Here is a 25105-nt window from a genome sequence, read left to right as displayed (position 1 = left end):
TCTATTCAGCGTTATTTTGCTCTGCTGTTTTGATCATGTGTAAAAGAGGAGTTAATGAGTGAGGTTTGTTTCCAGAAGTGCCGTTGGTGGAGATCCAGAAATATGGCGTTTTGGTCCTCAGGTTTGCTCCAGGTGGGGTTGATGGGATGTTTCCTGTGCTGCAGGAAGATCTGTGCTTTGGGTCTGGATTCGCCGTTCCCTGGTGATACTGCTCTGGGTGGTGATTGCAGATGGCTTTCAAGGAAATGGCAAACTTGTTCTGTTTTCAGAAGAAAAAAACCAACAGTAAACTCAGTGGGCTACAAAGTATTTCAAGAATGATTCTTTTCGGTGAGAATAATTGGAAAGTTTGGAGATTCTCATAAGATAATTCCTTAATTAGATTTCTGTCCTTATTTAGAGAACAAAACCCGGTTTGTATGATTGTCCAAATACCATCTTCATCAGCTAAGTGATTCAGGCACAGTGCTGCAGCTGTCTGCTCATCATCCCTTCTCTGGCATCTATTTATGGCTAAACCAAGGGGTCCTCAGGAAAACAAGCTCTGCTAATATGAAATTTAGCTTGGGATCCAGAAGTAACCAGGGGGGCTACCAAGAAGCTTTTGGTTATGCATAAACACGGCCTTCTGTTTTCTGCCCTGCCATGGCTGGTTTTGCTCCCGAGCAGTTTGTGCTCGTTTAGGTCTCTGACAAAATGAGACAGTGGTGGGGGGATGCAGTGGACGTGGTGTGTTGCTCCCTGCAGTGGTGGAAGGGACTTAGCAGTGCATGGAATGGGTTTTGTTTGTGAAATCGTAGCGTGCTACAGAAACCACGAGGTTGTGCAGGGGGTCGTGCTCTTCCTTAGTTGACCACACAATCAGTATTATTATGATTTAAGTTTAAATTACAGCGAGGCTTAATAAAAAATAAGATAGAAGGGATTTGTGCATAGCTGGGTGAGTTGAAAATGAGCATTTAATGCCTGGATGGATATTGATGCTCATATACACTGAGTGGTGCTTTTGAACTACCATCAGATGGAGGGTTTGAGTGATCGGTGCCTGCACGCAGCAGGTACCCACACTGCCTCTGTGGGGCAGAGCTTAAAGCATTTGTAATGGAAAAGGCTTCTCAGCGGTCTGCAGGGGCCATGCTTTAAATCACTTTCAGTGGCACTATAAAGGCTCTGATGTAATTCATGGCACTGTAAAATCCATTAGTGGTAACATTAACCAGCAATTGTAAAGTCAAAATGTAGAAGGAGTTGGGTTTTTATCACTAAAGTATGAAATTCTAGTTCTAAGAAGCGAAATGCTTGAATTACATCTGGTTTTTACTCTGAAAAGCAGCTTGGAGGTCGGACCAGGAAAGAGGAATGGAATATTTTGGTGTGTTGTGTAAACATCTCCTAAGTTCCTCAGCAGGTAGGAATTGGAATAAGCTTTGCATACCCCTGGGAGATGGAGGAGTTTTGGGATCATTTTCAATTCAGAATGCTGTGCTGTTGCTGGAGAATCAATACCACTCAGCTGTGGCAAATAGGGATACTTACACAGGTGTGTGCAGCCCGTGGGGCTCCCAGGAGTTCTCTGACAGCAGTATTGTCTCAAGTTAGAGCAATGATATGTTTTTTCTGATAATTTTTTTTTCCAGGATTTTTGCTCTTTAAAGACTACTGCATGAATGAAATCGATGAAGCCGTCCCTCAGCTGAAGTTCTATGAAGAGGTAAGCTGCGTCCTGCAGGAGCACTGAGAGGATGGTGGAGAGGAGGATGCTAACAGATCGAAGTATCTTTAGGTTTATTGATGTTTTCTGTTGGGAGTTGCACGCTTTTACTGTGGCTTACCTGAACTCTTTCTAAGAACTCAGTTGTAAATTGGGTTCATCTCAGTCTCCGCTCATGGAGGCTCCCTGATACCTCAGAGTTGAGCAGATCTGTTTTGGAGAAATGGAGTACGCTCTTGATCTCTGCTGGTGAAGGTGACAATAAATCTGAGTTCTACTACAAACAGAGATGAGGTGAAAGTAAATAATGTCTGCCAGCTCCCAATGGAATGGGAGCAGTAGATTCCTTCTCTCAGAAAGACCGGAAAGCAAAGCCAGTACTTGTTCCTACAACTGACGTGGGATGTGAATTCATCTCCTCTGCACGTAGGGAAGGATTTTTCTGCCTCTGCAAGGGATGCCCGTGTGCTCCTGCTGCATTCAGCCCCTGCCTGGTGCTAAGTATAGCTGTTGAGGTGGCAGTTTGGGTGCAAACATGCACACGTGCCTTTACAGTACAGCCTGTATTGCTCTGTGCTAATTAGAAGTGCTGCCTGAGGTAACCTTGTGTCTGGAGCGCTGTCAGGCTGATGAGTTACGTTTTTTCTTGCTTGTGGGCTAACAGCAAAAATAGGGTAAGTGGGATCCACGAGGAGATAGATTGTGAGCAGTGTGCTGTTCCCCCACAGTTAGGTGCTGCTTTCAAGGAAAAGGGATCATTTTTTTTCTGTTGTTTCCATCTTTTTTTCCACACTGAGGATATCGCTGTCAGAAGTAATCAAAAAGGCAAGTTGTGGCAGATTGTTTAGTGAGGTATTTTAAGCCACCTCTTTATCCTCGAAACAATTTGCAATGGTATTTTTAGGTTATTGGTGAAGTGTCACCTAAAAAGATGTGAAATGCTTTGTCATGCCCTTCTAGAAAAATCTTATTAAAGGTATTTAAAGAGGTTCATTACGTCTTCTACTGTGATGTGCTGGATTCTTCAGCTTTTCTTTCTCACATATGTGATTTACTTGCCACGCTTACTCAACATGAAATAATTGGAGTACATAGCTACCTTAAAAATCGCTCCATGTGTGAGGGCTCCGCGCTCCAGGGATCACACACTGTGCCTTCAGTCACGATCGAGCATTTAAGAGGATGAGTGATTCACCAGGATCGGTTTCAAATTGAAAAAAGAAAAAGAATGTCAAAGGCACTTAAAAGCTAACGGCAGGTTTTGAAAGCTTCTTTGTCAGCCATTGCATGCAGGTGAGCTGAGGTTGGCAGGAAAGTGCTGTGGCTGCAGTGGGCAGGGACGTCCCTGAGGCTTTGGGGTGCTGTGCCCATGGGCTGTGCTGTCCATGGTGCCTGTGGGCAGGAGGCTGAGTTCAGGTGATGTGCACTGGGTCTCCTCCACCACTTCTAAATTGTTTTGAGGCATCGTGTTGATTAAAAACGACTTTTGTGTAGTGAAGATGTTTTGAATCGGTGTAATTATAGAATGGTCCCAAGGAGGGAAATGGTCACAGGCGGCTTAACTAAGAAAAAAGTGAGGTTAAATAAAGCTTTAGCCAAAGGAAAGTCCTTTGTTTACCAAAGACAAGAAGAGTATTAAAGTTGTGCTCACCTGATGGGTCCTTCCTCTGGCTTTTCAGATCAAAGAGTACGAGAAGCTGGACTCCGAGGAGGAGCGCCTGAGCAGGAGCCGCCAGATCTATGACACGTACATCATGAAGGAGCTGCTCTCCTGCTCCCATGTGCGTAGCCCCATAGAACCACTGCTGCTCCTTTCCCAGAGCAATCCCAGCCAGGATCATGGAGTCATAGAATTGCTCAGGTTGGAAGCGACCTTCAAGATCATCAAGTCCAAATGCCAAATGAAGGGTTTCTGCAAGTGCCACCAGAGCCAGCGCAAGCCCACGTTTCCTCCAACTGAAGCTTTCTCTTACTGAGCTGTATTGCTCAGGAGACATTTGGGTGTTGTACTGAGGGTCGTGGTGTAGTGGGAAGTATTGGTGACAGGTGGACAGTTGGACTGGATGATCTTGGAGGGCTTTTCCAACCTTGGTGATCCTATGATTGACCATGAACATGTTGACTAAAAGAAAAGTTAGGGGCGTGGTTTACTGTAGTGGTGAGAATGCTTTGGGTGAAGAGTTTAAGCAGTTGCCCTGTTGAGTATGAAGTGTTGTCTCTGCAGCGGTAACATGCCAACTTCTTTATGTGGAACTGACCCTGTATGTGGTTCTGTTGAATGAATTTGTGAAAATAGCATCATCCAGCCCTTCTCTCCCTTCTCCTCATCTTTCCCTCTCCTACCTTCCCGCTTTAGAGTCGTTGTCTTCCTGTACCATTTTACATGTTCTGCAGTATTGTACTTCAGGATAGCAACATTGCATTCATTGCATTAAGTATATTTTTGTTATGGTTAGAAGGACAGCTCTGAAGACATTTCCAACTGAAATCTTTCTTTATCTTCTTTTCCCAAAGCCTTTCTCCAAACAAGCTGTAGATCATGTACAAACACATTTATCCAAGAAGCAAGTGCCAGGCAGCCTTTTCCAGGTGAGGTTCAGACAGTCTGTTGATGTTCCCTTCGCTTGTTTGGCAATAAGTGACATTGTGCACAGAGACAATGTGTTCTTACAGAGGCAAAATAAAACGGTACCAGAGAATGTTCTCTGTGAAAGCAATGCTGGAATGCTTCTCTCAGTTGAATAGAAGTTTTGGATATCAAGAACAGTGATTTCTAACATTTATAAGGATGTTTAAGGAAGCTAACTATACCTTGGTTTATAAATAGAAGAGTTTTTACATTTGTGTTATAAGCCATTAATTGCTTCAGAGTAAATCACATCACACTGGGAGGGCATAACTTCTGTCAGCATCAACCAAACTGCATGGTGGGGAATTTCTCTCAGTGTTTTGGTGATGTGAAATCCTTGAGGACATTTTCCACCTTGTTTAAGTTGAAGGTGTATGAATTCCTAGTTGTTCAAGGTGAGGAATTAGCTCCTGCTAACTGGAGTGTTTTTCTGTCTCTCCGCAAGACAAAATGCAAACAGAAGTTACCAAAAAACAGGGTTTTTGCACTGCTAAGATTTTGGTGCTCTTTATTGTTATTTCTTTCAATCTTCCTAATATTCTGACTCATTAGGAGAGTATAAGATTTGCGTATTGTCCATTTGAATATAAAAATAAGTGCTATTTGGGCTCACTTGCTGAATTATTAATCTTCTCTGGTTTTGCTTGGTTTAGAAAATAGAGGAATGAGACGTGGAATAATTTTTGTGTTGTTGCAGCTGCAGTGCAGATTGACACAAAACAAGTTCAGATTTGCGCTGATTTTTATAGTTAGATGTATCGAGCCAGTTTGTCTGTGCAGATAATGAACCTCACCAATCATGGGAGTGTTGATCAGCTTACACTTCTTTGATGTAGATCTTTGTGGAGAATGCCCCTACCTGACTGTTCTCACTGCTCAGTGAACTGTTTCTAACGTGGCAATTAGGTGAAGTGAGAAATTGATACCTACGTTGCTTGAGTTACATCGCCCTGCTAATTATGTTGGGATTTGAGATCACTGCATGCTGGCAGACGTCACGAGGAAGCCCTTCTGCTTAGAAGAAGTTGCTTGGGAACTGAAGGTGCTTCCTTACTCAGGAGGGAAGTGCAGGGGTTAGGCCTGGCAGCAGCTCAGGGCAGTGCAGAGCAAGGACCCTGCGTCGTCTCTGAGAGCTGGGAGAAGATCTGTGCCATGATTGCTTTGTAGGAGCTGTTGTCTGTTGACAGGGGCTGTACACGGGATTCATTCTCCAAGGAGAACACTGAAGGTTTTCTAGCTCCTGACAGTGTTTTGTGTTTCACTTCAGGGCACCTGTTCAGGTTCCTAAAGCTCAATGAAGCTGAAATGCTCACCTCAGCTTTATCCAGAGAGAACATAGGAAATGCTGCTGGTACATAGGGCCGTGTACAGTGTGTGCAGAGAATTATTCATCTGTCTGGAATGAGATATGCTGCAGGTTCCCAAGTGACTGAGATTGGCAAGAGTTGCAGGCCACCAGGGCAGCCAGCTCCTAACCCTATGTACAAGTTATATGTGTGGGGTGGTGGGGCATGACCAGCTCATTGTATGCTCACATTTACCTGTGGCTCTTCATCCTTTGTAGCCCTATATAGAAGAAATCTGTGATAGCCTCCGAGGAAAAATCTTCCAAAAATTTATGGAAAGGTATGGACGTGAGCTGCTGTTGTGTGAACTTTCTACCTTCCATAGCAGAAAGTCAGGTCTCTTAAGTACTGCTGTAAAATAAAGCTAAACATGCTTAGTAGCCTTCATTTAATGATTAGTTAGTGTGCTGTCAGCAGGCTTTGCAAATGACTCCATAGAACTGTTATTCCTAATTTTGAAAATAAAGACTGAATTATTGATGTAGAAATGGGAGACTGCTTTTTGGCAACAGCTTGTGCTATTATTTATGTTTTTCCTATGTTAAGATAAAAACGAGTTTAAAGCGTTCCTTGGAGGATGCAGAGGTTCATTAACATAAATTGAGCCGCCTCTGTTTTCTTTTAATTAAATTTCCCTTCATGTCATTTGATTGTTTGTCAGTTCTGAAGTTAGTTCAATTGTTTTTAGAAATCAGCATTGTGAGGGAGGGATGTGAGGGCACAGTGAGCGCTTACAACAGCAGCAGTGCTCTTAGCTGGTAGATTTCTCTTACAGGGATGTAAGGCATGAGAGATGTACTGCCTAGGGGCTGTTTTTGTGCTGGGGGTGGGATTACAGCTGCCTAAAAGCAGGGCTGTCTGCTGGTGAACGTCGCAGCACGCTGCATTGCACATCTCGTTTTCAGTATCAGTCTCAGTGCTTTCTATGATACTTTACACAGGAGTCTCAGATAACATTAAAACTTTTTTTCCCTACAGTGACAAGTTTACTAGATTCTGTCAATGGAAAAATGTAGAGCTAAATATTCATGTAAGTACTTACACATATATTTATCTTGTCAAAGGCTGATGCAGGGAAGAAAACGTTCAGTTTTGAATCCTGCTTCTCAAAAGGCCTTATCAAGTACAGAGAGTGTTACTGATACACTGCTCTATTCTTAGACATACAGTCCTTACAGTTCCTTCTGGACATCCTTTCTGCCTGCCCTGAGCTAATAGCTTTGGGATTTCTGCAATAGCTGGAAGAAGCTGAGGTGCTCCAATAGTTTCCCCACTCTCTGCCCTGTCCCCCTGCAGCAGTGTCCCCAGCACTGCCCACCTCAACCGTGTTCCCTCTGCTCCTCTCCTTTATGTCTGTATCAGAGCAGCATCCTCTGCTGCAGGCTCTGTATGAGTGAGGCTGTCAGCCTTTAGGCAGGGCAGGCTTGAGGCCCCTTCTGTTGCTCGTACTTCATGCAGTGGTGCCTGCAAGTACACTGAAATACAAGCAATAAAGAGCTCCCTTTTCCAAAATGGTAAACGCAATATGAATGACAATAGTTAATCCTCTTCCTGAAAAATAAAGTCTTTTTTCTCCTTCTTACAGCTGACCATGAATGATTTTAGTGTACATAGAATAATTGGAAGAGGGGGATTTGGTGAAGTGTACGGTTGCAGAAAAGCAGACACTGGAAAAATGTGAGTATAAACACACATGCTTGATTTTGAAGATAGCTGTAAACTTTGAACCCTGTAAGGAAATCCTTGCAGTTGTTTTGTATGAAATCACTGCAAAGCAGCGTTGCGTTACTGTGTATTTCCTTGTAGTTAAATTTGATCCCAGGAGGTTCTGATTTCTGGATCATCGTTAAGCTTTGCTTGATATTTGATCCTGCCGTGTGCCATGCAGCAGTCTAGCAGTGCTCTTAAGCATATCCTTCATTTAAATGGTGCTGTCAAAATCAATGGAGACTGCACATGTGTTTAAAATTAAGTATGTGCTTAAATGGTTTCCTGGACCAGCACCTGACAGCGCCAAATGATGTTTTTATGAGAACATGGCGAGTGTGTGAGGTGTTATCTCTCATCTGCTGAGGGTTGCTGTCCTTGCAACAAATCCCAGCACCTCGTTGGTGCTAACAGAGCACTGGAGGATGGCAGAGGAGCACGACCTCAGTGCTGCTCAGCCTGCAGGGTCATGCCTGGGCAGAGGCTGCATGTGGTATTCTACATTTGTGTAATTGCATAAGTTTCTGCCCTGATGAGCGCATGTATCCCTGGCAAAAGCAGTGATGCTTGCATTTGTTGGAAGAACAGAGTTCAGTGTTGGGTTTTATTTTACAGAGCTCTCAGTGGGAACTCCGAGATCTTTTTCTGGTCTTATCATTCACACACTTCTCCTAATCAAAAGATTTTGGTTTCTAGGCATAATTGTCCCATTATGCCCTGGTTTGAACATCTGGGCATTGATTTAACAAACTGTTCTCAATGTGTTTTGGTTTTTGTTTCCTTTTCATCTTGCTCTTCTAACATTTTTAGCCCAGGGACCAACCTTACATGTTTCTATCCTACCCAAGCATGGTATGTTTGGAGTGTCACATCTGCATTTGCAGCTGGCTTCACTGGCGTGTGTGTGTGCTTCGCATCCTCGATAATAACAAAGTTCTGAGCTATTAACCAGTGGAAGACATCTTAATGTTACTCTCATGCTCAGTTTTTTTTGCAGTGATATCAAGTACTGATATTAATATTACTACTAACAATACTTCATTCTTGCTTTGGTCCTTTTTTTTGTCCATGTACAATTCATTAATTTGTCCATGTACAAAAAAAGGTTTTATTCAGCTTGAGCCACACTGAGTAGGTATCTGCCCTGTTCTCAGGTCCCCAGACATGTTCAAGTTTTGCTGTGGCAAGAGTTAGACAAACCTCAGGACTAGCAGGGGAAGCGAAGGCCAGTTTTTGACCAGGCTCAGGTCAAAATAGTGAAGGAGGGCCAGATGCAGGGAAGCTAAGCTCTCAGCTTTGAAGCAAAATGTTAGATGAGGTTGAGGTTCAGCTTCTGGGTAGAGGTTTGGTTTAGTTCTTTCTTAATCCAAACCTGTTTGCCCGTCCCCAATCCAGATCCCGACCACTCTAGATGGCTGCCTCTGCTGCACTTACTGCCCGCAAGGAGCTTGGGAAGCCAGCCCACAAGGTAAACACCATCGGTGTTCACTAACCCACGGACACACCTGAGGCTTTTTCACATCACCTCCTCCTAGGGCGTGTAGGCAAGGGCCAGATCCATCTCAGGGAGCAGCCCAAAGGAGAGGGAGAGCAGTGCATTGGGAGCACACAGCTGGGGCTGAGGATGAGATGGTGATTCCAGCAGCCCCAGCCGTCCGCGTGGAGCTGAGTGAAGGGCAGTGTGTGAAGTGTTATTTATAGGCACTGACTGCCTGCTCAGCAGGAGCACGTGCTTTCCCTGTTTTAGAAACCCAGATGCCAGCCTGCTTGCTCTCACTCTCCCCACTCACACATGACACGTGCATGGCAATCATGGCCTGCGATGCGAGATCCGAGCTTAGCTTACACTGAGCGGCCTCATCCTAAAACCCACAGCTGCCAGGGGTAGGAACCTTCTCTGAAAGAATGCTCCTGACCTTCTCCACTGCTGTCAGATAGCGGGCTCTCCTCAGCTTTTGGAAAAGCACCCCAGAGCATTGCATCCTTCTCTCGTTCGGCAGTCGTTAGGGTAGCATTCTTCTTGCAGCAAAACATCACTAATTTTTGTAGTACAGGTTGTGCAAGGTGATTAAAAAGCTTTCCTATATCAACATTTCTTTGGAGTAGAGAACAAGTATATAAATATATATCAATGTAAAACTCTGTGTGTACTCAAGGTATGACTTTTCTGGTAGAATTTAAACTGTCACAATTAAATGGAACTGTGGTAGGATCTCTGTTACTGAATTCATACTGCAAATCCTTGCTTGTAGCTATTGCTAAATGGATATGTGATATGTAATTCCTGTGTCACTGTGGTTGTTTGGCACAGGATTATTTGTTAAAGCACATCTGTCTGTTAGGAAGCTTCTGCTAAAATGTTCTAATTCTGTGAGATTTGGGAGCTCTCTTTGTTCAGCCGTGCAGTGACGTTTTCAGAACTGGGTTGAAGTGTTTAACGTTAACGAAGCATTGTGTAACTGCTAGTTAATCATACTGAGTATGGGAGGAAATCTTTTCTGGCTCTTGTTCTTAATGGTTATTATTTTCAGGTATGCAATGAAATGTTTAGATAAGAAGAGAATCAAGATGAAGCAAGGAGAAACATTAGCCTTAAATGAAAGAATTATGCTGTCTCTCGTCAGTACGGGAGTAAGTACTTGTTATTCTTATTTATTTTTGCATTTAATGTAGCTGCTACATCCAAAACATATTCCATCAATTCATCTGTGTGAGATATGAGAGTTAACCCACCCTGAGCCCTTCCCACTGATTCTAGCAGTGTGTGAGGTCAGAATGGACTTGCTTGCTTGCTGCTCAGCTTGAGTGCTTACAGAAACATGCAGCTCAGGTACGGAGCCTTGAGGAGGTTCTCTTTGCTTGGCTAATTCTCTCTCTCACTTCATCTTCTCATTGTATTAATGCTCATCTTTCATGTATTTGTACTTGAAATATTTCCAGCATGGCGTTCTGCCTTGTAAACAACATCCCTTTCCTGCTGTGGTTACATAATGCTTCTGTAAAACATGAGGTGCTCTTTCAGAGAAAAAACTTCACTTAGAGTTCTCCCTCCTTTCCCTGCGACTCCAGTGTTACCTGAGGTGTCCATTTAATTTCTTTATTTACATGAGCTGAGTAGCTGTCAAGAATAAAAGTAAGCCTGCCCATCTAGCTACAAGTCTGTGCAAAATGAGTGGTGCTCAGGCAGCTGAGAGCAGGCTTTGGGGTGCCAGAACCTTCGAGCATGCTGCTCTCGTTAAGCAAAATTGAAATCAGCTTGTATCACCATGGTTACATGTGATGTTGGTAAAAAGGTTAATTTTCCTCATAACGGTTGCGTATGAATTCAGTGTCTGGTTCACAGCTCAGCGTAAGTACAGCCCCTTTTTGCAGCCAGCTTAAAGAAAGGAGTGACGAGGAATTGAGGTTCTGTTCTGGACTTGAAGGACAGCAGGTGTGCAAACAGCATGGTGTCTGCAGCGCAAGACTGCTGCTCCAGCTCACAAGACAGCAGAGAGAAAATGCCTTCCTCACAGAGATGAGATCCGTACTTTGTGGAGATTATGTAAATCCTGGTTCGGGCTCTGCATCATTATCCAGAAGGATTGGCAAATGCTGATCCCTTTTTTTTTTTTTTTTTTTTTTTTTTTTTTTTTTTGAGAAATCTCACTCGTGGTGCATTGAGCATTGTTTTGTTCTGTAAATGCACCTTTAATGCAAGCCAGCGCCCTTGCTGTCCTCTGCCAGCCCCGGGAGCCTCCCAGTGGTGTCCCCCAGGGGCAGCCCAAATCCTTGTGCAAGTGCTTGGGTAAGTGCTTCAGGACAGAAGTCTCACTGCCAGCCATCGCCCTTCCACGTCAGGTGAAGGCACTGGGGCTGACAGTGCCTGCTGCTTTGCAGCTTCACTGGAGGCATGTGATGTGCTTTGTGGAGCAGATGGACAGCAGAGCTGATGGCAGTTTTGTCCCCAGATCTGAGCTTTTCTTGCTATCCATCGTTGGCTGCATTGTGTTTTCCATTTGACTTTTTTGTTTATTTTTTTTGTTTTTTACCAGGGCTAAATTGCAGCTTGTACAGAGGTGTCAGGAATCCTGAGAGGTGGAAGTCTGCTGTGGGGTCTAGACAAGAAACCCAGGCAAATTAGTAATCATTGTCTTCCTGACCTCAATTTGTGACTCTTTTGGTCTGGTACTGAATGTGAATTTTTGTGTCTAAAGATTCAAACAGAAGATGGCTCACGAGGCTGCTGGTGCCGGAGCTCGTTGGCTGATCTGATGCCTCACTAGTCACTGAGCAGCAGCAAAGCAAGATGAACCATTTGTTGTTCTGTTAGGGCTCATCAGCTCATTAGTGGGACTTCTGCATTCTGCAAGAGCTTGAAAAGAGAGACTTCAGACAAAATGCCATCCATTCAGGTTAGCTACACCTGCTAACGCAAGAAATGCTGGAGCAGTTGGAATATGCAGAATGAAACAGCTTTGATCATGGCAGAATGAGGTGATTCATTCTGTGTCTGGCTGCAGACTGCTGGGTTTGATGGCGCCTGCCTTCCCCATGGCAGCTCTGTGCTTCATCTTCGCACCATTAGTCATGTAACGGGGAATCCAGATGTCTGCAAAATGCATAATAACAGCTGTGCAGATTACACATACGTCTGTGTCATCGTTTTAGTGAGCCCACCTCAGATTTGGGCACTCACAGCTACTTCTTGAATAGAGAGCTCCCCAGTTCAGCACACTGGGACTCAGTAATAGCCAGCATTTACTTAATGTTTGGAAGCTGGATCTTTGTAATCCCTTTGGCACTTAGGAGGAAGGAGGCTGATCAATACAGCCCTGGCTGCAGGGCAGGACTGTTCTTCCTTGGTCCTGTGTGTACTGAGGGTTTTAGGAGCCTTCCTTATGCTCAGAATGAAGTGTAACCCCAAAGCTCATTGGGACGCCTGTAGGGTTCTGGGGGTTCCCCTGGACCATATGCAGTTCCTTTTGAGTGAGGAAAGTATGTAATGGCACTTCTACCAATTTTTCTCCCTATTAAACAATGAGAGTGGAGCAGTAAAATGAGGAGTACTTACACTGAGATAAATGGTGCACCACATTTACACTTGCAGATTTCTTTTTGTGAAAGCAAAGAAGGGATTCAGTAAAAAATCTGGGCATGTTGTCTTCTGGGATAGAAACACCCTTGGTGCGTGTTGTGGTGTTTAGATGGTGCCACTAAATCCTCTCAGATGGTTTGATTGCTGCAAGGCTCTATGGAGCCTGCTTGGAAGTGTGTTTGAATGATCACATTGGTTCAGAAAACTGGTCAACACTGCTCAAAATTTTGCCCCAAAAGTTCGGTGGTAGCTGCGATAGTGCAGTTTGGGGGAGCACAGTGTTGAGAAGTAATGTCTTTCATTAGCTGCCAAATTACCTTGCCATAGCGGCTGCCCAAGGCCGCCGTGTTGTGCTGCTGCTAAACTGGGAAGCAGCAAGTTCCTGTGAGAGATTCCCAGAGCTTTCACTATCAGTGCTGCAATAATTAGCACATTGTTCAAGTTACCTTAGGTCACGCTTGTGCTTCCTGCGTGGTGCTGTGGCTCAGCAGCAGTGAGCTCATCTTCCTGCCAGTATCTGGGCTTTGGGCCTTCAGATGTCAGATTTACGGCCCAGTCTGTGTCTTTGGATAGCACAGCCCCCTGTAGGATTTGTTACAGGCTGCTGAACAGCTCTGGCTTCATAGGGCCACAAAGAAGGTCAGCAAGGGAATGGCTGCCCTGTCAAAGAGCTGCTTCTGTTGCCCTAATGAAGAGAGGAGGGTTTCAGCTTCTTACCCTGGCACTTCTGTGTGTGTGTGTGTGCATTTGTACCAGCACCGAGCTGGTGATTGACAGTAAGGACATGTGCAACTATAAACAGTATAGCTGGATAAACATGTTAAACAGCAATGGGAAATCGGGCTGAAAAGCATCAAGAAGTGGAAATGCAGTCCCTCCCTGCTGAATCTGAACGCTGTGACTGACCCGCGGGGTTGTGCATGGTGCTGAGCTTGCTGCTCTTGCTTCCCCTGCATTATGTACGAGGCAAGAGTTGTGATTTCCTTCCTAGTGTATTTCTGTTCCTTACTCATCTGCTGCAACTTGTGCTGGGAGCTGAAGGGCTCTGCGAGTGGCAGGGCTCAGTGCTGTGCAGCTGCACGTCGTGCATAGGTGAGGGCAGAGTTCTCTTTCCTTGGAGATCCTGACTGCTGAGCATTCTCCTTGCAGTCGTGGCAATGGGAGATGGTGTGCAGCCTTTAACTACTCAAGAACAGCATTACCTTTCCTGAAGCTTGTTAACGTTAATGTGTATTTCATGTTAATGCAGCGCAAATGGGGGTAAATGCGTCTAGAATACCTCTGCCTCCTGTAGCTAGAAATGGTTGGGAGATGGTGATGCTAGCTGCTTTTTGACTTTCATATTGAAATGAGATAGCAAAATCTTAAGATCTCTGAACTGCGAGCGAAGTGTCACAGTACCTAGATTAGTAAACAAATCGCTTCAGAAAATCATTATGGCTGTTGGCAAATATCATAGGAGAGCGTCACATTTACTTTTGGCTTCTGTAAGTAGTAATGTGCTCATCACCTGATGTGAACCCTTTGCTCCTTTCCTTCTAGGACTGCCCTTTCATAGTGTGTATGACCTATGCCTTCCACACCCCTGACAAACTTTGTTTCATTCTGGACCTGATGAATGGTAAGCAAGGCTAACAGAGACAGTGATGGCATTACAGAAATGTTGGCAGGAGGAGGCACTGAAAGCAAGCATGAATGCACTATGAGTACTCCTGAAATGGGGCTTCAGATTAATCCAATTTATTTACTGACTTTCTCAGGCGTTTTGTCACCGTGTGTAGGTCTGGTCCCTTTGTGTTCCTGAGAGTATTAGAACCTACAGAAGCAAAGTGCCCCCCCTAGTCGGTCTGCCAGTGAGATGAGATTTCATGATTCTCAATCCTTCCAATTTTAGGAGGAGATTTGCACTACCACCTCTCTCAGCACGGAGTATTTTCTGAAAAAGAAATGAGGTTTTATGCTACTGAGATCATCCTGGGCTTAGAACACATGCACAATCGCTTCGTTGTATACCGAGACCTAAAGGTAATGGCAAACATGGGGACTGCACTCAGTGGGTTCTAGAAGCAGCAGACAGCCCGGATTGCTGAGAAGTTCTGTGAAGTATCTTATCTGAAATCTCTTCTTGAGAAGAATACAGATGGTTTATGGCTGCATGGATTTGCTGATAATGCTTAAGCAAACTTCTAATCTGCACTCTCATCCTGCTTAGCAGGCCTGGGAGATGCTTCCTTGGTGCCAAAGTGAATCCCATGCAATGCTATTCGTTTCACATCTTAACAATGCTATTAATTCAGAGAATGTACTCAATGTCTGAGAGCCCTGATAGAGGAGTGTGTGTGTCGGGAGCCTTGTCTGCTTTATTCTCTTCTGTTATCCTTCAGTACTTTGTAATGTCCCTGTGAAGGGGTGGTAGTGCTCTGTTGGGACATAGGTTTTATCTGGAAAGCATCAGTTGCATTCACTTTGTAGTTCCATCAGCTGAGAAATGCCAAGCAGTAACCTCTCTGTGTTCATGGTTTTCTAGCCTGCAAATATCTTGCTGGATGAACATGGGCACGTAAGGATATCAGATCTGGGGCTGGCCTGTGATTTTTCCAAAAAGAAGCCGCATGCTAGTGTGTAAGTATTACACGTGGAAGCTCTGCTGCCCAGCTAAATAAACCCTTTGTGTGTCTTCAGTATTTAATGTTGCCTAAAAGGAAAAAATAACGCCTGTGTGGCATGGGCTTGCTCCATTCCACAGCTGAGAATGGGGGATATAACAGGGCTTTCGGACTCTCCTGCACAGTTGTAGCAGCTGATGTGTAGGCATGGCTGGAAGATGACACATTATTTCGAGATGATTCATTGTTCAGAGAAGATAGGAACCTGTCTGAGTTAAAGTACCAGATTGTTTTAATTGTCCTGCGTGGATAATTAAATATTCTGAAGCTGACTGAAAAACAAAATAGGGTTTGTTGAGCCTTTCTCTTTCTGGGCTTTTGTTAGAACGGAAGGCAGACTGTGTTTCTCTCTGCTCCTTGGCATCAGGTTGTAACTGGGACCTGAATTTCTCGTGTTGCCTTGGATTACCTGGCGTGTTTTGTTCTCAGGTCCTCATTTGCCCCAGGTTAGTCTCAGAAATTATGCAAAAAGAAGGGCTTCATCCTGTCATATCTCAAAAGATGTGCAGCTCAGTAGCTTCTTTTTCAGAGTTCTTATTTTCCAGGCGGCAGAGGTTAAGAGCATGAATAAAAACATATGGACAAAGTAATAAAGAAATAAATGAAAACGTATTTTAAATTAGCCTATCATCCTGAGAAATGCAGATGTTGTTGCAGTCAGTGTTTTGTTTCCTTCTGCTCTGCAGAGGTACCCATGGATACATGGCTCCAGAGGTGCTGCAGAAGGGCACGGCGTATGACAGCAGTGCAGACTGGTTCTCGTTGGGCTGCATGCTTTTCAAACTTCTGAGAGGGTGAGCGACATTTCATGTCATGTGCTTATTTTTTTTTTAGCATGGGCCTTACTGCCTGTCCTTTGTAATAGTAATATGTTTTATCTAAGACAACTTGCTGCCATCCTTGCAAATGAGAATACATCTGCACCTGAGATTAAATGAGGCGTCTTTTTCTTCTAAACCAAACAAAACTCAAGCCCTGATTTGTGTAGTAGATAGAGATTTGGGGTGGTGAGAAAGGCAGGAGCTCCTGTCCACTTATTTGACCTCTGCTGCTGGGCTATTTCCTCAACTGCTGCTCATAGTATTTTAAATGATAAGTTACTCAATGCTTAAGTGTACTGGCAGCTCTGTCAAATTAGGGAGGTCATTGTATGCTTACGAATTTCTTTTAAGGTGAATATCGTTCACGTACATCGTTCTCTTTCTAGCATGATGCTCAGTCCTTCCTCCTGTAGCTTCTGTATAAGCTGAATCTCAGCTTCCCTTTTGAGTGGCGTGGGTGCAGGGCTCAGGACATCCGCTGGCTCTGGTGTGGTTCCTCTCACATGTAACTTGAGTTGGTTGATGAGAGAACCAGCACTAGGGAGAAGTGCTCCCCCTCACCACGGGCACTGGGGCTGGTGGGGTGGGGAGAGCTCTGAGCTGTGATCGCTGCTGACGTGTGCAGGGTATTGGTGGTGGTCAGCCATAAGCCAGAGCATTATATGCTATGATCTAGCCTTCTTAATCTGTTCTGAAGCCAATTAAGCAACTCGCATCCCAAAACAAGAGTTGGGCGTGTGATGCTGTTTCTTGGGGGCTTAAGAAGTTTAATCCGGCAGAAAATCCTGCCCACAAATCCACAGTGAATCATTTGTTTCCCTGATCTGCTTCAAACCTCATCCAAGCAAACAGGGCTATCTGTTAGTCACTTTCTCATGCCTTGTTACCTATCACGACTAGAGACAAGATAGAGGTGTGCTCTGTCCATCAGCTCACTCGTCATAAATGAGAGGTAATGCTTTAGTAGCTGGTGCCCAGCTGAAACAGTTTGCCATACTGCAGCACAGTGCTTTGTGATAGCTAACTGACGTACTGGTGGGTGAATAACATTTTAGTTTTGTAGAATAGCATTCCCACACAGTTTTGCAGTCGGATAGGAAATCAGGAATATATATCCTAAATCAGGTGAAAAAAATCTCAGTCTGAAAACATTCTGCTTTCTTTCATGTTGCTGTTTAAGTTCTGCGCGGTGAATCTGTAGTACTCAGAGGTCTTCTGTAGCTGAAAGGAAAAATGCAAATTCAAAACCAGAATGCTAAAGCAGGAAATGGATAGAGCTGGTAATTTACCACATGCCATCGAGTACCTTCCCAGTCACTACTGTTATGGTGATTATCTTCTGTTTTGTCTACTTGAAGATCTTGTTTCATTTTTTCCCAAGTAGATAAGCAGTGAGTTTCTGTAGGTCGTACAGATCAGTGTATTTAGATAGCATTGTGGCAATAGCTTTGCTCTTGTTAGATGGAGCAGTCCTGAGTTTTAGGAAACGCAGATGTGATTGGGAAGGGGTTTGAAACAGCGTCTTTGAAATGGTTTGTTTTATTGTTCTGCAGGCTAGGATTGATGAGGTGGAAGAATGGGACTAAAAAGGATGCTACACTCTTTCCTGGGGTTGCCAGAGCTGAAATAACCTGATATGTTATGGCTTTGCATTCATTACTGCGTTTTCTTATTTCTACAGTCACAGTCCTTTCAGACAACACAAAACCAAAGATAAGCACGAGATCGACCGGATGACGCTCACCGTGGTAAGGGTCCTGGTGACAGATAGTTACATTCCTCCTGTTTCCTAAACACCCATTTCCTCTACAAGAGGAGCTGCATAGCCTCCTTTCTGAGAAAGCCATGTTTACACGTGGAAGAGCTGTTTACAAACACTGACAAAGAAAGCTGCTGTCCTGGGTGTAGCAAGCAGAGCACAGCACTTCTGTAACAAAACGTCTCTTTCTGTGCCTCTTTTGTCATAGAATGTGGAGTTACCAGATTCGTTTTCTCCTGAGCTAAAATCCCTTCTGGAAGGGCTCCTGCAGCGGGACGTCAGCAAGCGACTTGGATGCCAAGGGAGAAGGTAGGTGTTGGGTTCCTGGACTGCTGCCTTCAAAAATTTCCACTTCTCTGCAAATGAATGAGTCCATTTCAAGTAAAAATCAGCTTCCTGTTGTGATGGTCCTGATTTTCATAAGAAAACATGGAAAAGTTCATTTGCTTGGGATTCTGTTTCAGTTTCCTTTGGTTTGGTCGGTTTGTTTTTGGATAATTTCTGTCATGAAAAGCCCTTCTCCCTCCCCCCAAGTTCTCTGCAGTCATACATATATTGGCCTGTCAAGAGTAGCTGCCATAAACTAAGTGTAATATTCAATTAAGTAAGCTTGTTATTTAGAAGTAATGGATGGGATCTGACAGCGGAAGAGAACTATTTGTTGTTTGAAATGATGGAATACTATAGACAAATGAGGATGATGGTTTGCCAGAGCTACAGCATTATTGGCAGTGTTTCCACATCAAAGTTCTGTTCTTTCTATAGGAATACTTTTTTTTTTCTTTTTTGAGAGAGAGCATCTTACTGATTTTTTTTCAAGTGGTAGAAATGGTTGACCTTTGAGGGCTTTAGATCTCTCAAATTCATTTGATTTGAAAGCCCCTTCACTTTATTGACTTGAGTTATTTTTATTTTGCAGTGCACAAGAAGTAAAAGAGCATCCTTTCTTCAAAGGGATTGATTGGCAGCAAGTATATTTACAAAAGGTAAAGGGCTGAGAAACTGTACCGTACTTGTTAAAGCAGTAAACATAAAGTAAGCCTGAACAGGGAATGGGTGGAAGACTCTAGTATGCCCGTCCCCAGAACAGGTACTTGCTTGAACAAACGCATGCATTTAAATACTGGCAATTAATTGGTCTATTGCTATGCTGCTTTTACTTTCCAGTATCCTCCCCCATTAATTCCTCCCCGAGGAGAAGTAAATGCAGCAGACGCTTTTGATATTGGGTCATTCGATGAAGAGGACACGAAAGGCATTAAGGTATACAATTTGAAAGGGCAGGTAGAGAACGGCACTGTGTTCTGCTACGTGTGTGCATGCTTCTCAGTGTGCAAGGAACTGTTCTCAAGTTTGTAAACGTAGTCCGTGCTCTTATCAGGTGGTAGCGTGGGCTGGTCAGCTGTGGATTTCAGTTTGAACTTGCCAGGTCCTTGTGTTTTAAGTGCAGCTTGACTGAGATCTGCTTTTTGAAGGGTTTACAATGATACAGCAGGTAGTCCAAACGGGCTGACAGCTTTGGGAATTTTTACAAGAATATCTAATTGTTTTCAGTTTTAGAAAAGTGATAAAAGAGATAAAAGGAATGTTCAGCTTCTGATACTATTCAAAATTGAATGGAAACCACACAAAAGGAAAAACCTGGAGTGAAAGCTGCTGGCTCTTCCAGCCTGCTAAGTGTGCCCTCTCCTCCCAGAGCCTTCCTTAGGGCTGACCCTTATGTGCTTTGCCATGTGTTCCTCAGCAGCCCAAACATTGCACTTGCTATTGCAAAAGTGAGTCAGGAGAGAAACGAATCTCTCTCAACCTGATAAGCAAAAGAGCCATGTGAACTGCTCACCGCCTAAAAACAGATCTTGCCTGTCAGTGTCACCTGCTGTGATTGCAAAAGTTGGCACGGAAAAGATTTTACGTGTTCCAAGAGAAATGCAGAGCTCCCAGGACGTTTCCTGAAATTCTGGAGTAGATGCAATTCCTTCTACTGATTTTTTTTGTGTGTGTGGAGAAAGATTTTAATACAATTGTAGGTGATGAAGACTCTGTTTCCATTTAAATAATGATCAAATATATCTCATGCATATATAGTGTCGATATAACAGGACAGGTGAGTGGGGCTTTTAGTGGTATCAAACCAGACAAGCTTGGGGCAGGTGCTTAGTCTCACTATATAAACTAAAAGCTTTGCTCAAGTTAGTATCTGCGCTTTCTCTTATTGGCACTTGTTTGTGCTGGGAGGTCAGGGATCAAAGCACTGGGAAGCTATGAACTGCTGGGGATAAGAGTGGTAGAACGTACTAAAACGTTGGTTTCTTTTGTGTTGTTTATCTCTTGCAAGTTGCTCGATAGTGACCAGGAGTTATATAAGAACTTCCCTCTGGTAATATCGGAGCGTTGGCAGCAAGAAGTAGCAGAAACTGTTTATGATGCAGTAAACGCAGACACAGATAAAATTGAGGCCAGAAAAAGGGCTAAAAATAAGCAGCTTGGCCACGAGGAAGGTAATCTATCAAATACTCTTCTCTCCATCTTTTATTGCTAGATAGTAATTCATGTGTTTGAGTTCCACACGGCAGACTCCTATATTACTGTCACTCACCAGCCATTGTTAGTATTCATGTAGTCAGTATCATGTTCTTAAGACATTCCTTAATGTTCTGAAATGCTGTATGATGACATAATGTTTTGGAAAGTCTTTCTTAGTATCTCTTGAAAATTATCATCTACAGCCTTTCATCGTTTTGGTTGACGATGCTTGCTTGGAAAGGAGCATGTGGGGTTTGATTTCGTGACAGAAAAGTGGGGAAATAAAGCAGGAGGTCCTCTCAGCAAGGAAGAAATGCACCACAGGCTCTGAACTTCAGATGGCAATGTGTAATTCTTTTAAAAAGCTATCTGACTCATTATTAAGAACCATATTCAGTTCTTGGTTACCCCATTGCAATCTCATCAGCGTACGTAATTAAGTCAGGATTGGCTCCATGCGTGTGGAGCTTCTGGTGCAGCCTATGGATAGCACATTGACTCACCCTGCTCAGGGCCACGGCTTTTGTCAACGCAGCACCTTTGTAGGGTGACTTTGTTTTGCATCCTAACGTTTCCTCTTTTGATAGATTATGCACTTGGGAAGGATTGCATTATGCACGGGTACATGCTGAAGCTGGGGAACCCATTCTTGACTCAGTGGCAGCGGCGTTACTTTTACCTCTTCCCAAACCGACTTGAATGGCGAGGAGAAGGAGAGTCACGGGTGAGTGGGGTCACCCTGGGGAGCAGCAGCTCCCAGGGTATGGAGGCACGTGGGGGTGCTGGGGCAGATTGAGAGCTCACACTCACACCTGCATCCCTGGAAGGAGAGTTTTGTCTGAGTGGGTTTCTGCCACTGCTCAGGGTAAATTATCTCGATTTCCAGTTGAGTTAATGGGTAGCCACACTGCACTGAGGAAGCATAAAGTTGACTTGAGAACCCTGTGTACTTCGTCTTGTTGTATTTTATTTATTTATTTATTTTTAAGAATTTGTTAGTTCATGGTGTCGTTTTTCATTTAGGTCCTCTGGACTATTTATACAAAAAAACATAGACTGGTAAGGCCGTAACTGCTATAGCATTTTGTTTCAAAGCAAATGCTATAGTAACCTTGGTTTAGTCCAGCTGTGACCATGTGGTGGCAGATCATCTGGATGTGTAGTTAAGTAGGAGATTAGAATTTGGAAATGTTCTCATCTTACAGTCCATGGGGAAAGCTTTGCTGCAAACTGCTGTGTGTTTGCTTCTTTCTAAGTACATAGTGCCTCAGTATGCCCTCTCTGTTTTTTGGTATAGTCAGTAAGGTGCCTTTTTTCTTTTCTTTTAAACAGCAGTAATACTTGGAAAATATAGAAAGTTATATGGTACTCTCTGGAGAGAAAGCAGTGAATATTTTGTTTGTAGAGCCACCTATTTGTAGATTCTTATTTCATGATGTCATTACTGGCTCTCTGAGCTTACATTTCGTTGCCTCTGTTTAAGCAACCAAACCCCCATTGCTAAACCTCTCTCTTACCTTATAACCTATTTTTAGTTCATGACTCAGTTTTCAGAAGTAAAGGATATTTGTTGTGACAATGCTGTGACGTTAGTAAATGACTGTTAATGTTCATAACTTCATTCACATGTCTAGTCCAGTAAAATTTGCCATTGGCTTTATTTGGTGGGCGCCAGTTTTCTCCGAATAATCTCTCTGCTTTATCTTTGCAAATACTACAGCAAAACCTATTGACAATGGAACAAATAGTATCTGTCGAAGAAACACAGATTAAAGATAAGAAATGCATCCTGCTGAGAATTAAAGGAGGAAAACAGTTTGTGCTGCAGTGTGAGGTGAGACTCTTGTTTTTCAGTAACTGTTTATCAGAGGGTTTACTTGTGATAGAGCGACTGAACGTTTTTTCAGGTCCTCCTGTTGTCCGTTGCCTAAGGGTAGATATGTAGTAATTCTCATCCTGAGCAAATAGCACATTCTTATCATGCCCTAGATTGGAAAGTAGGAAACCTCTGACTGTACCAGTGTGCATCAGTGGATTTAAGTAAATCAGTGGATTTAAGTGGCATTTGGGCCAGAATGAGCTGAGTTTAATATGTAAGTAAAAACTTCAGAGCTACTGAACTCGTCTGAGCTTTGGCAGGGCGGTGGAGGAGGCCGTGTGCTTTCAGTATCCAGGGTTACTCACTCCTTGATTCAGAAAACTGGAATGAGTTGCTCTAAGTGCTATCTAAAAGAGAAGACGGTGTTGGCAGGTTTACTACGAAGTGCCAAACGACTTCTGTATCTCTTTCAGAGCGACCCAGAATTTGTTCAGTGGAAAAAAGAGCTGACAGAAGCTTTCACTGAGGCACAGAGGTTGCTGCGCCGGGCGCCCAAGTTTCTCAATAAATCTCGCTCGACAGTCGTAGAGCTCTCCAAGCCACCACTCAGCCACAGGAATAGCAATGGTCTGTAGGAGGAAGAGAGAACCAATCTCGCGTAGGGAAAGCTACTGCGTGAACATGCTGAGTTTCACAGAATCCTTACGAATTACTTTGTGCAGCCCTGGAAGTGGGATGTGCTTAGAAGAGGAAGAATTAGATGTTTACAGCATGGGATAATGTCAGAACTCTGACTGGAGGTGGTGAAGTCTGGAACAGTGGCAAAGGAATTAATGCTCCTAGCAGCGGTGGAAACTCGCAAACGTAGAGGCTGCATTTTGCTCCCATGCATCCCTGCACCCTGGCGGTGCCCGGAATGGTCCGTTACGCTCGAACTACTGATGGAAGGAAGCTGTTGTCCCTGCAATACCCTTGTTTGGTGCATACCAAGCCTGGAAACTGCAATGGTTACTGCTAGCTAGGGTTACACGTTGTGTGTAATACCGACAAATCCCTCAACTTGGAAGGAGCTGCAGACTTGCCCTGCTGGATCACCTTTATTCTGTCGTGTTGCCATGTCCTTCCCAGCCGTCACTGCTGACTCTATAATAACCTTTCTCCATACTGCTGATGATCAACAGTGTGACTCTTATGCACTTCAGAGTACTGAATTCTAACTGTCCTGTGGTTTAAATGTTATTGCTACTTCATGGAAACGTTGAACTCAGATTATTCACTCGGTTTGTTGTACTCACTAATAGTAGCTACCACCATTTTGCTTCTTCTACGTATATGCAGTACTATAACTGACACAATAGAGTAATAATTGGTGAAGAGGAATTTATGGTAGCTTCATTTAGTGCTCTGTTGTATAAATTGACTGTTTTAGCACAGTTTTTAAAGAGCAGATTCCTTTTGACAAGTTTACAGTGAACATAAAGACAGTTCTTTTCCATTTCAGGTCAACTGCACTTTTTAAAAATTAAAAAGAAATGATTCAAATTCCAATGCATTCTCTAGTGCATGTACTGGGTGAAAAGGCCTGGGGACCTCGGTACGTATTCCAGATCGCTCTTCAGTTACGGGACGTGTGGATCCTTCTCTGTTGTACACAACACATAGCAGGTGTGTGCTCGTAGCGTAGCCAGCCCCGGCGCTCCCTGCAGCTGAGCTCAGGAGGTCCGTGCATGTTTCACACAGCTCAGATTGCAACAGGATTTTGAATTTTTCTATCCTAGAGAAATCAAAACGTCCGCGTTGAAAACAGTCTGGGAAGGCTGAGGATGGAACGTAGCAAATGAGCTGATGAAATGGCTGATCCGTGTGAGTCCTGCTTGAGCCATCGGTCGTGTCATGTGGAGGCTTCACAAAATGGAGACTTAATCTCTGATTGTTAGGCAACTCAAAGCGTGTGATGTCAGCCTTTCCCTGGCCGTTGTGGTGTTTTACAAGAGCTGTGTCAGGACAGAATTCGAGCTTTATTTATCTTTCTGTAAGCACCGTAGAAAACACTTCCTGCCCTGTTACAGAGGCAGAGCTCTCACGGTCCTGCAGGTGATGGGAGCTGCCTCAGCAAGGGGAGCTTAACATGGGAGGGAGCCACTCACTTCTCCCATACTCCCATGGAAGGAACGATCCCCTTTGAGAGGGGATCCCTGGGAGGCAGGTGGCATCTTGGTGCATGTTTTTCCCATTTATTTTTGAGTTACTCTGTAAAAAAAAAAAGCACAGAGTCCTCCAACCTTGCTGGTAAGCGATGCTTAGCGTCTCAGCATCCTCACGAAGGAGCTGTGGTGGTATTTACCAAGGGCTGGGATAGAAAATCTCACCGTGCTGGCATTGACTGCATGCTGGCTGTTGTGGTGTTCTTCCCACAGTGCCATGCATGTTTCGTGTTGGTTTGGAACGAAAACTCCAATTATGATCAGCTCTTGTCTCAGCTCTCATGTAACTCGTTCCTATTGCCTTAGTTCATTGTGGGTCCCGTTCAGCTCCTTTGCTTGCTTCCCACAGCTGCATGCTGCTCCACCCAGCAGAGCTCTGCCAGGAGGGAAGTGCTGCCCCAGCACCAGGTTTGCAGCCCACTGACACCGCAGCAGTGCTGGGAGTGCTTTGCACTGAGGTCAGTAGGTGTTTGCACAGAATGTGGCGTTGGGCAGCGAGGACGCGAGGCGCTGCTTTGTATGCATGGTGGCCACGTCGGTATGGCATGTTTTGTTTTCTTTTTCAAGTTCAGGGAGGTAAAGATAAAAGAAACGAGAGCTTCGGGCGTCAACAGAGCGAGGTGAATGATTAAGCACAGATTTTTAAACGATTGGTCTGAGAGTCCCTTTAAAAAGTGATCCGGATGAGGCACACAGGGGAATAGTTTCTTACATTTCAACACAGGGTGAGATGAGAGATAAACCACTGCTCGCTGACGTACCTGCGTGCCTCCAGCACTGCAGGGGTTATCTCTATCGTTCTCTGGGTCTGATGGTGCGAGCGGATAGAGCGAAGGCAGTGGG

The 25105-nt window shown here is 44.1% G+C and overlaps 1 protein-coding gene across 2 annotated transcripts in view; it reads left to right on the top strand.

The window, feature by feature from the left end:
* GRK3 (G protein-coupled receptor kinase 3) overlaps positions 1 to 24023 on the top strand; it is a 43994-nt gene extending 19971 nt beyond the window's left edge. Inside the window, exons 3-22 of one of the 2 annotated variants that reach the window (XR_010622381.1) lie at positions 1638 to 1711; positions 3391 to 3492; positions 4226 to 4300; positions 5905 to 5966; positions 6665 to 6716; positions 7272 to 7363; positions 9925 to 10024; positions 14013 to 14091; positions 14365 to 14495; positions 14998 to 15092; positions 15823 to 15930; positions 17639 to 17705; positions 17925 to 18025; positions 18636 to 18702; positions 18884 to 18979; positions 20052 to 20214; positions 20827 to 20963; positions 21960 to 22073; positions 22532 to 23723; positions 23837 to 24023. Coding sequence is in view for 1 of the 2 variants with exons in the window: in XM_065739059.1 (XP_065595131.1) it covers positions 1638 to 1711; positions 3391 to 3492; positions 4226 to 4300; positions 5905 to 5966; positions 6665 to 6716; positions 7272 to 7363; positions 9925 to 10024; positions 14013 to 14091; positions 14365 to 14495; positions 14998 to 15092; positions 15823 to 15930; positions 17639 to 17705; positions 17925 to 18025; positions 18636 to 18702; positions 18884 to 18979; positions 20052 to 20214; positions 20827 to 20963; positions 21960 to 22073; positions 22532 to 22693 (1877 nt within the window). In the remaining variant the exon portion in view is untranslated. Of the gene's footprint in view, positions 1 to 1637; positions 1712 to 3390; positions 3493 to 4225; positions 4301 to 5904; positions 5967 to 6664; positions 6717 to 7271; positions 7364 to 9924; positions 10025 to 14012; positions 14092 to 14364; positions 14496 to 14997; positions 15093 to 15822; positions 15931 to 17638; positions 17706 to 17924; positions 18026 to 18635; positions 18703 to 18883; positions 18980 to 20051; positions 20215 to 20826; positions 20964 to 21959; positions 22074 to 22531 lie in introns of both variants that reach the window. The other variant, XM_065739059.1, reaches the window with a different exon arrangement.
* The last annotated feature ends 1082 nt before the right edge of the window (positions 24024 to 25105 follow it).

The sequence above is a fragment of the Cyrtonyx montezumae genome, unplaced genomic scaffold (assembly GCF_038088225.1).
Source record: "Cyrtonyx montezumae isolate F1298 unplaced genomic scaffold, pur_monq_1.0 scaffold_23, whole genome shotgun sequence".
Classification (NCBI taxonomy): domain Eukaryota; kingdom Metazoa; phylum Chordata; class Aves; order Galliformes; family Odontophoridae; genus Cyrtonyx; species Cyrtonyx montezumae.
This window is presented reverse-complemented; position numbering and strand designations above follow the sequence as displayed.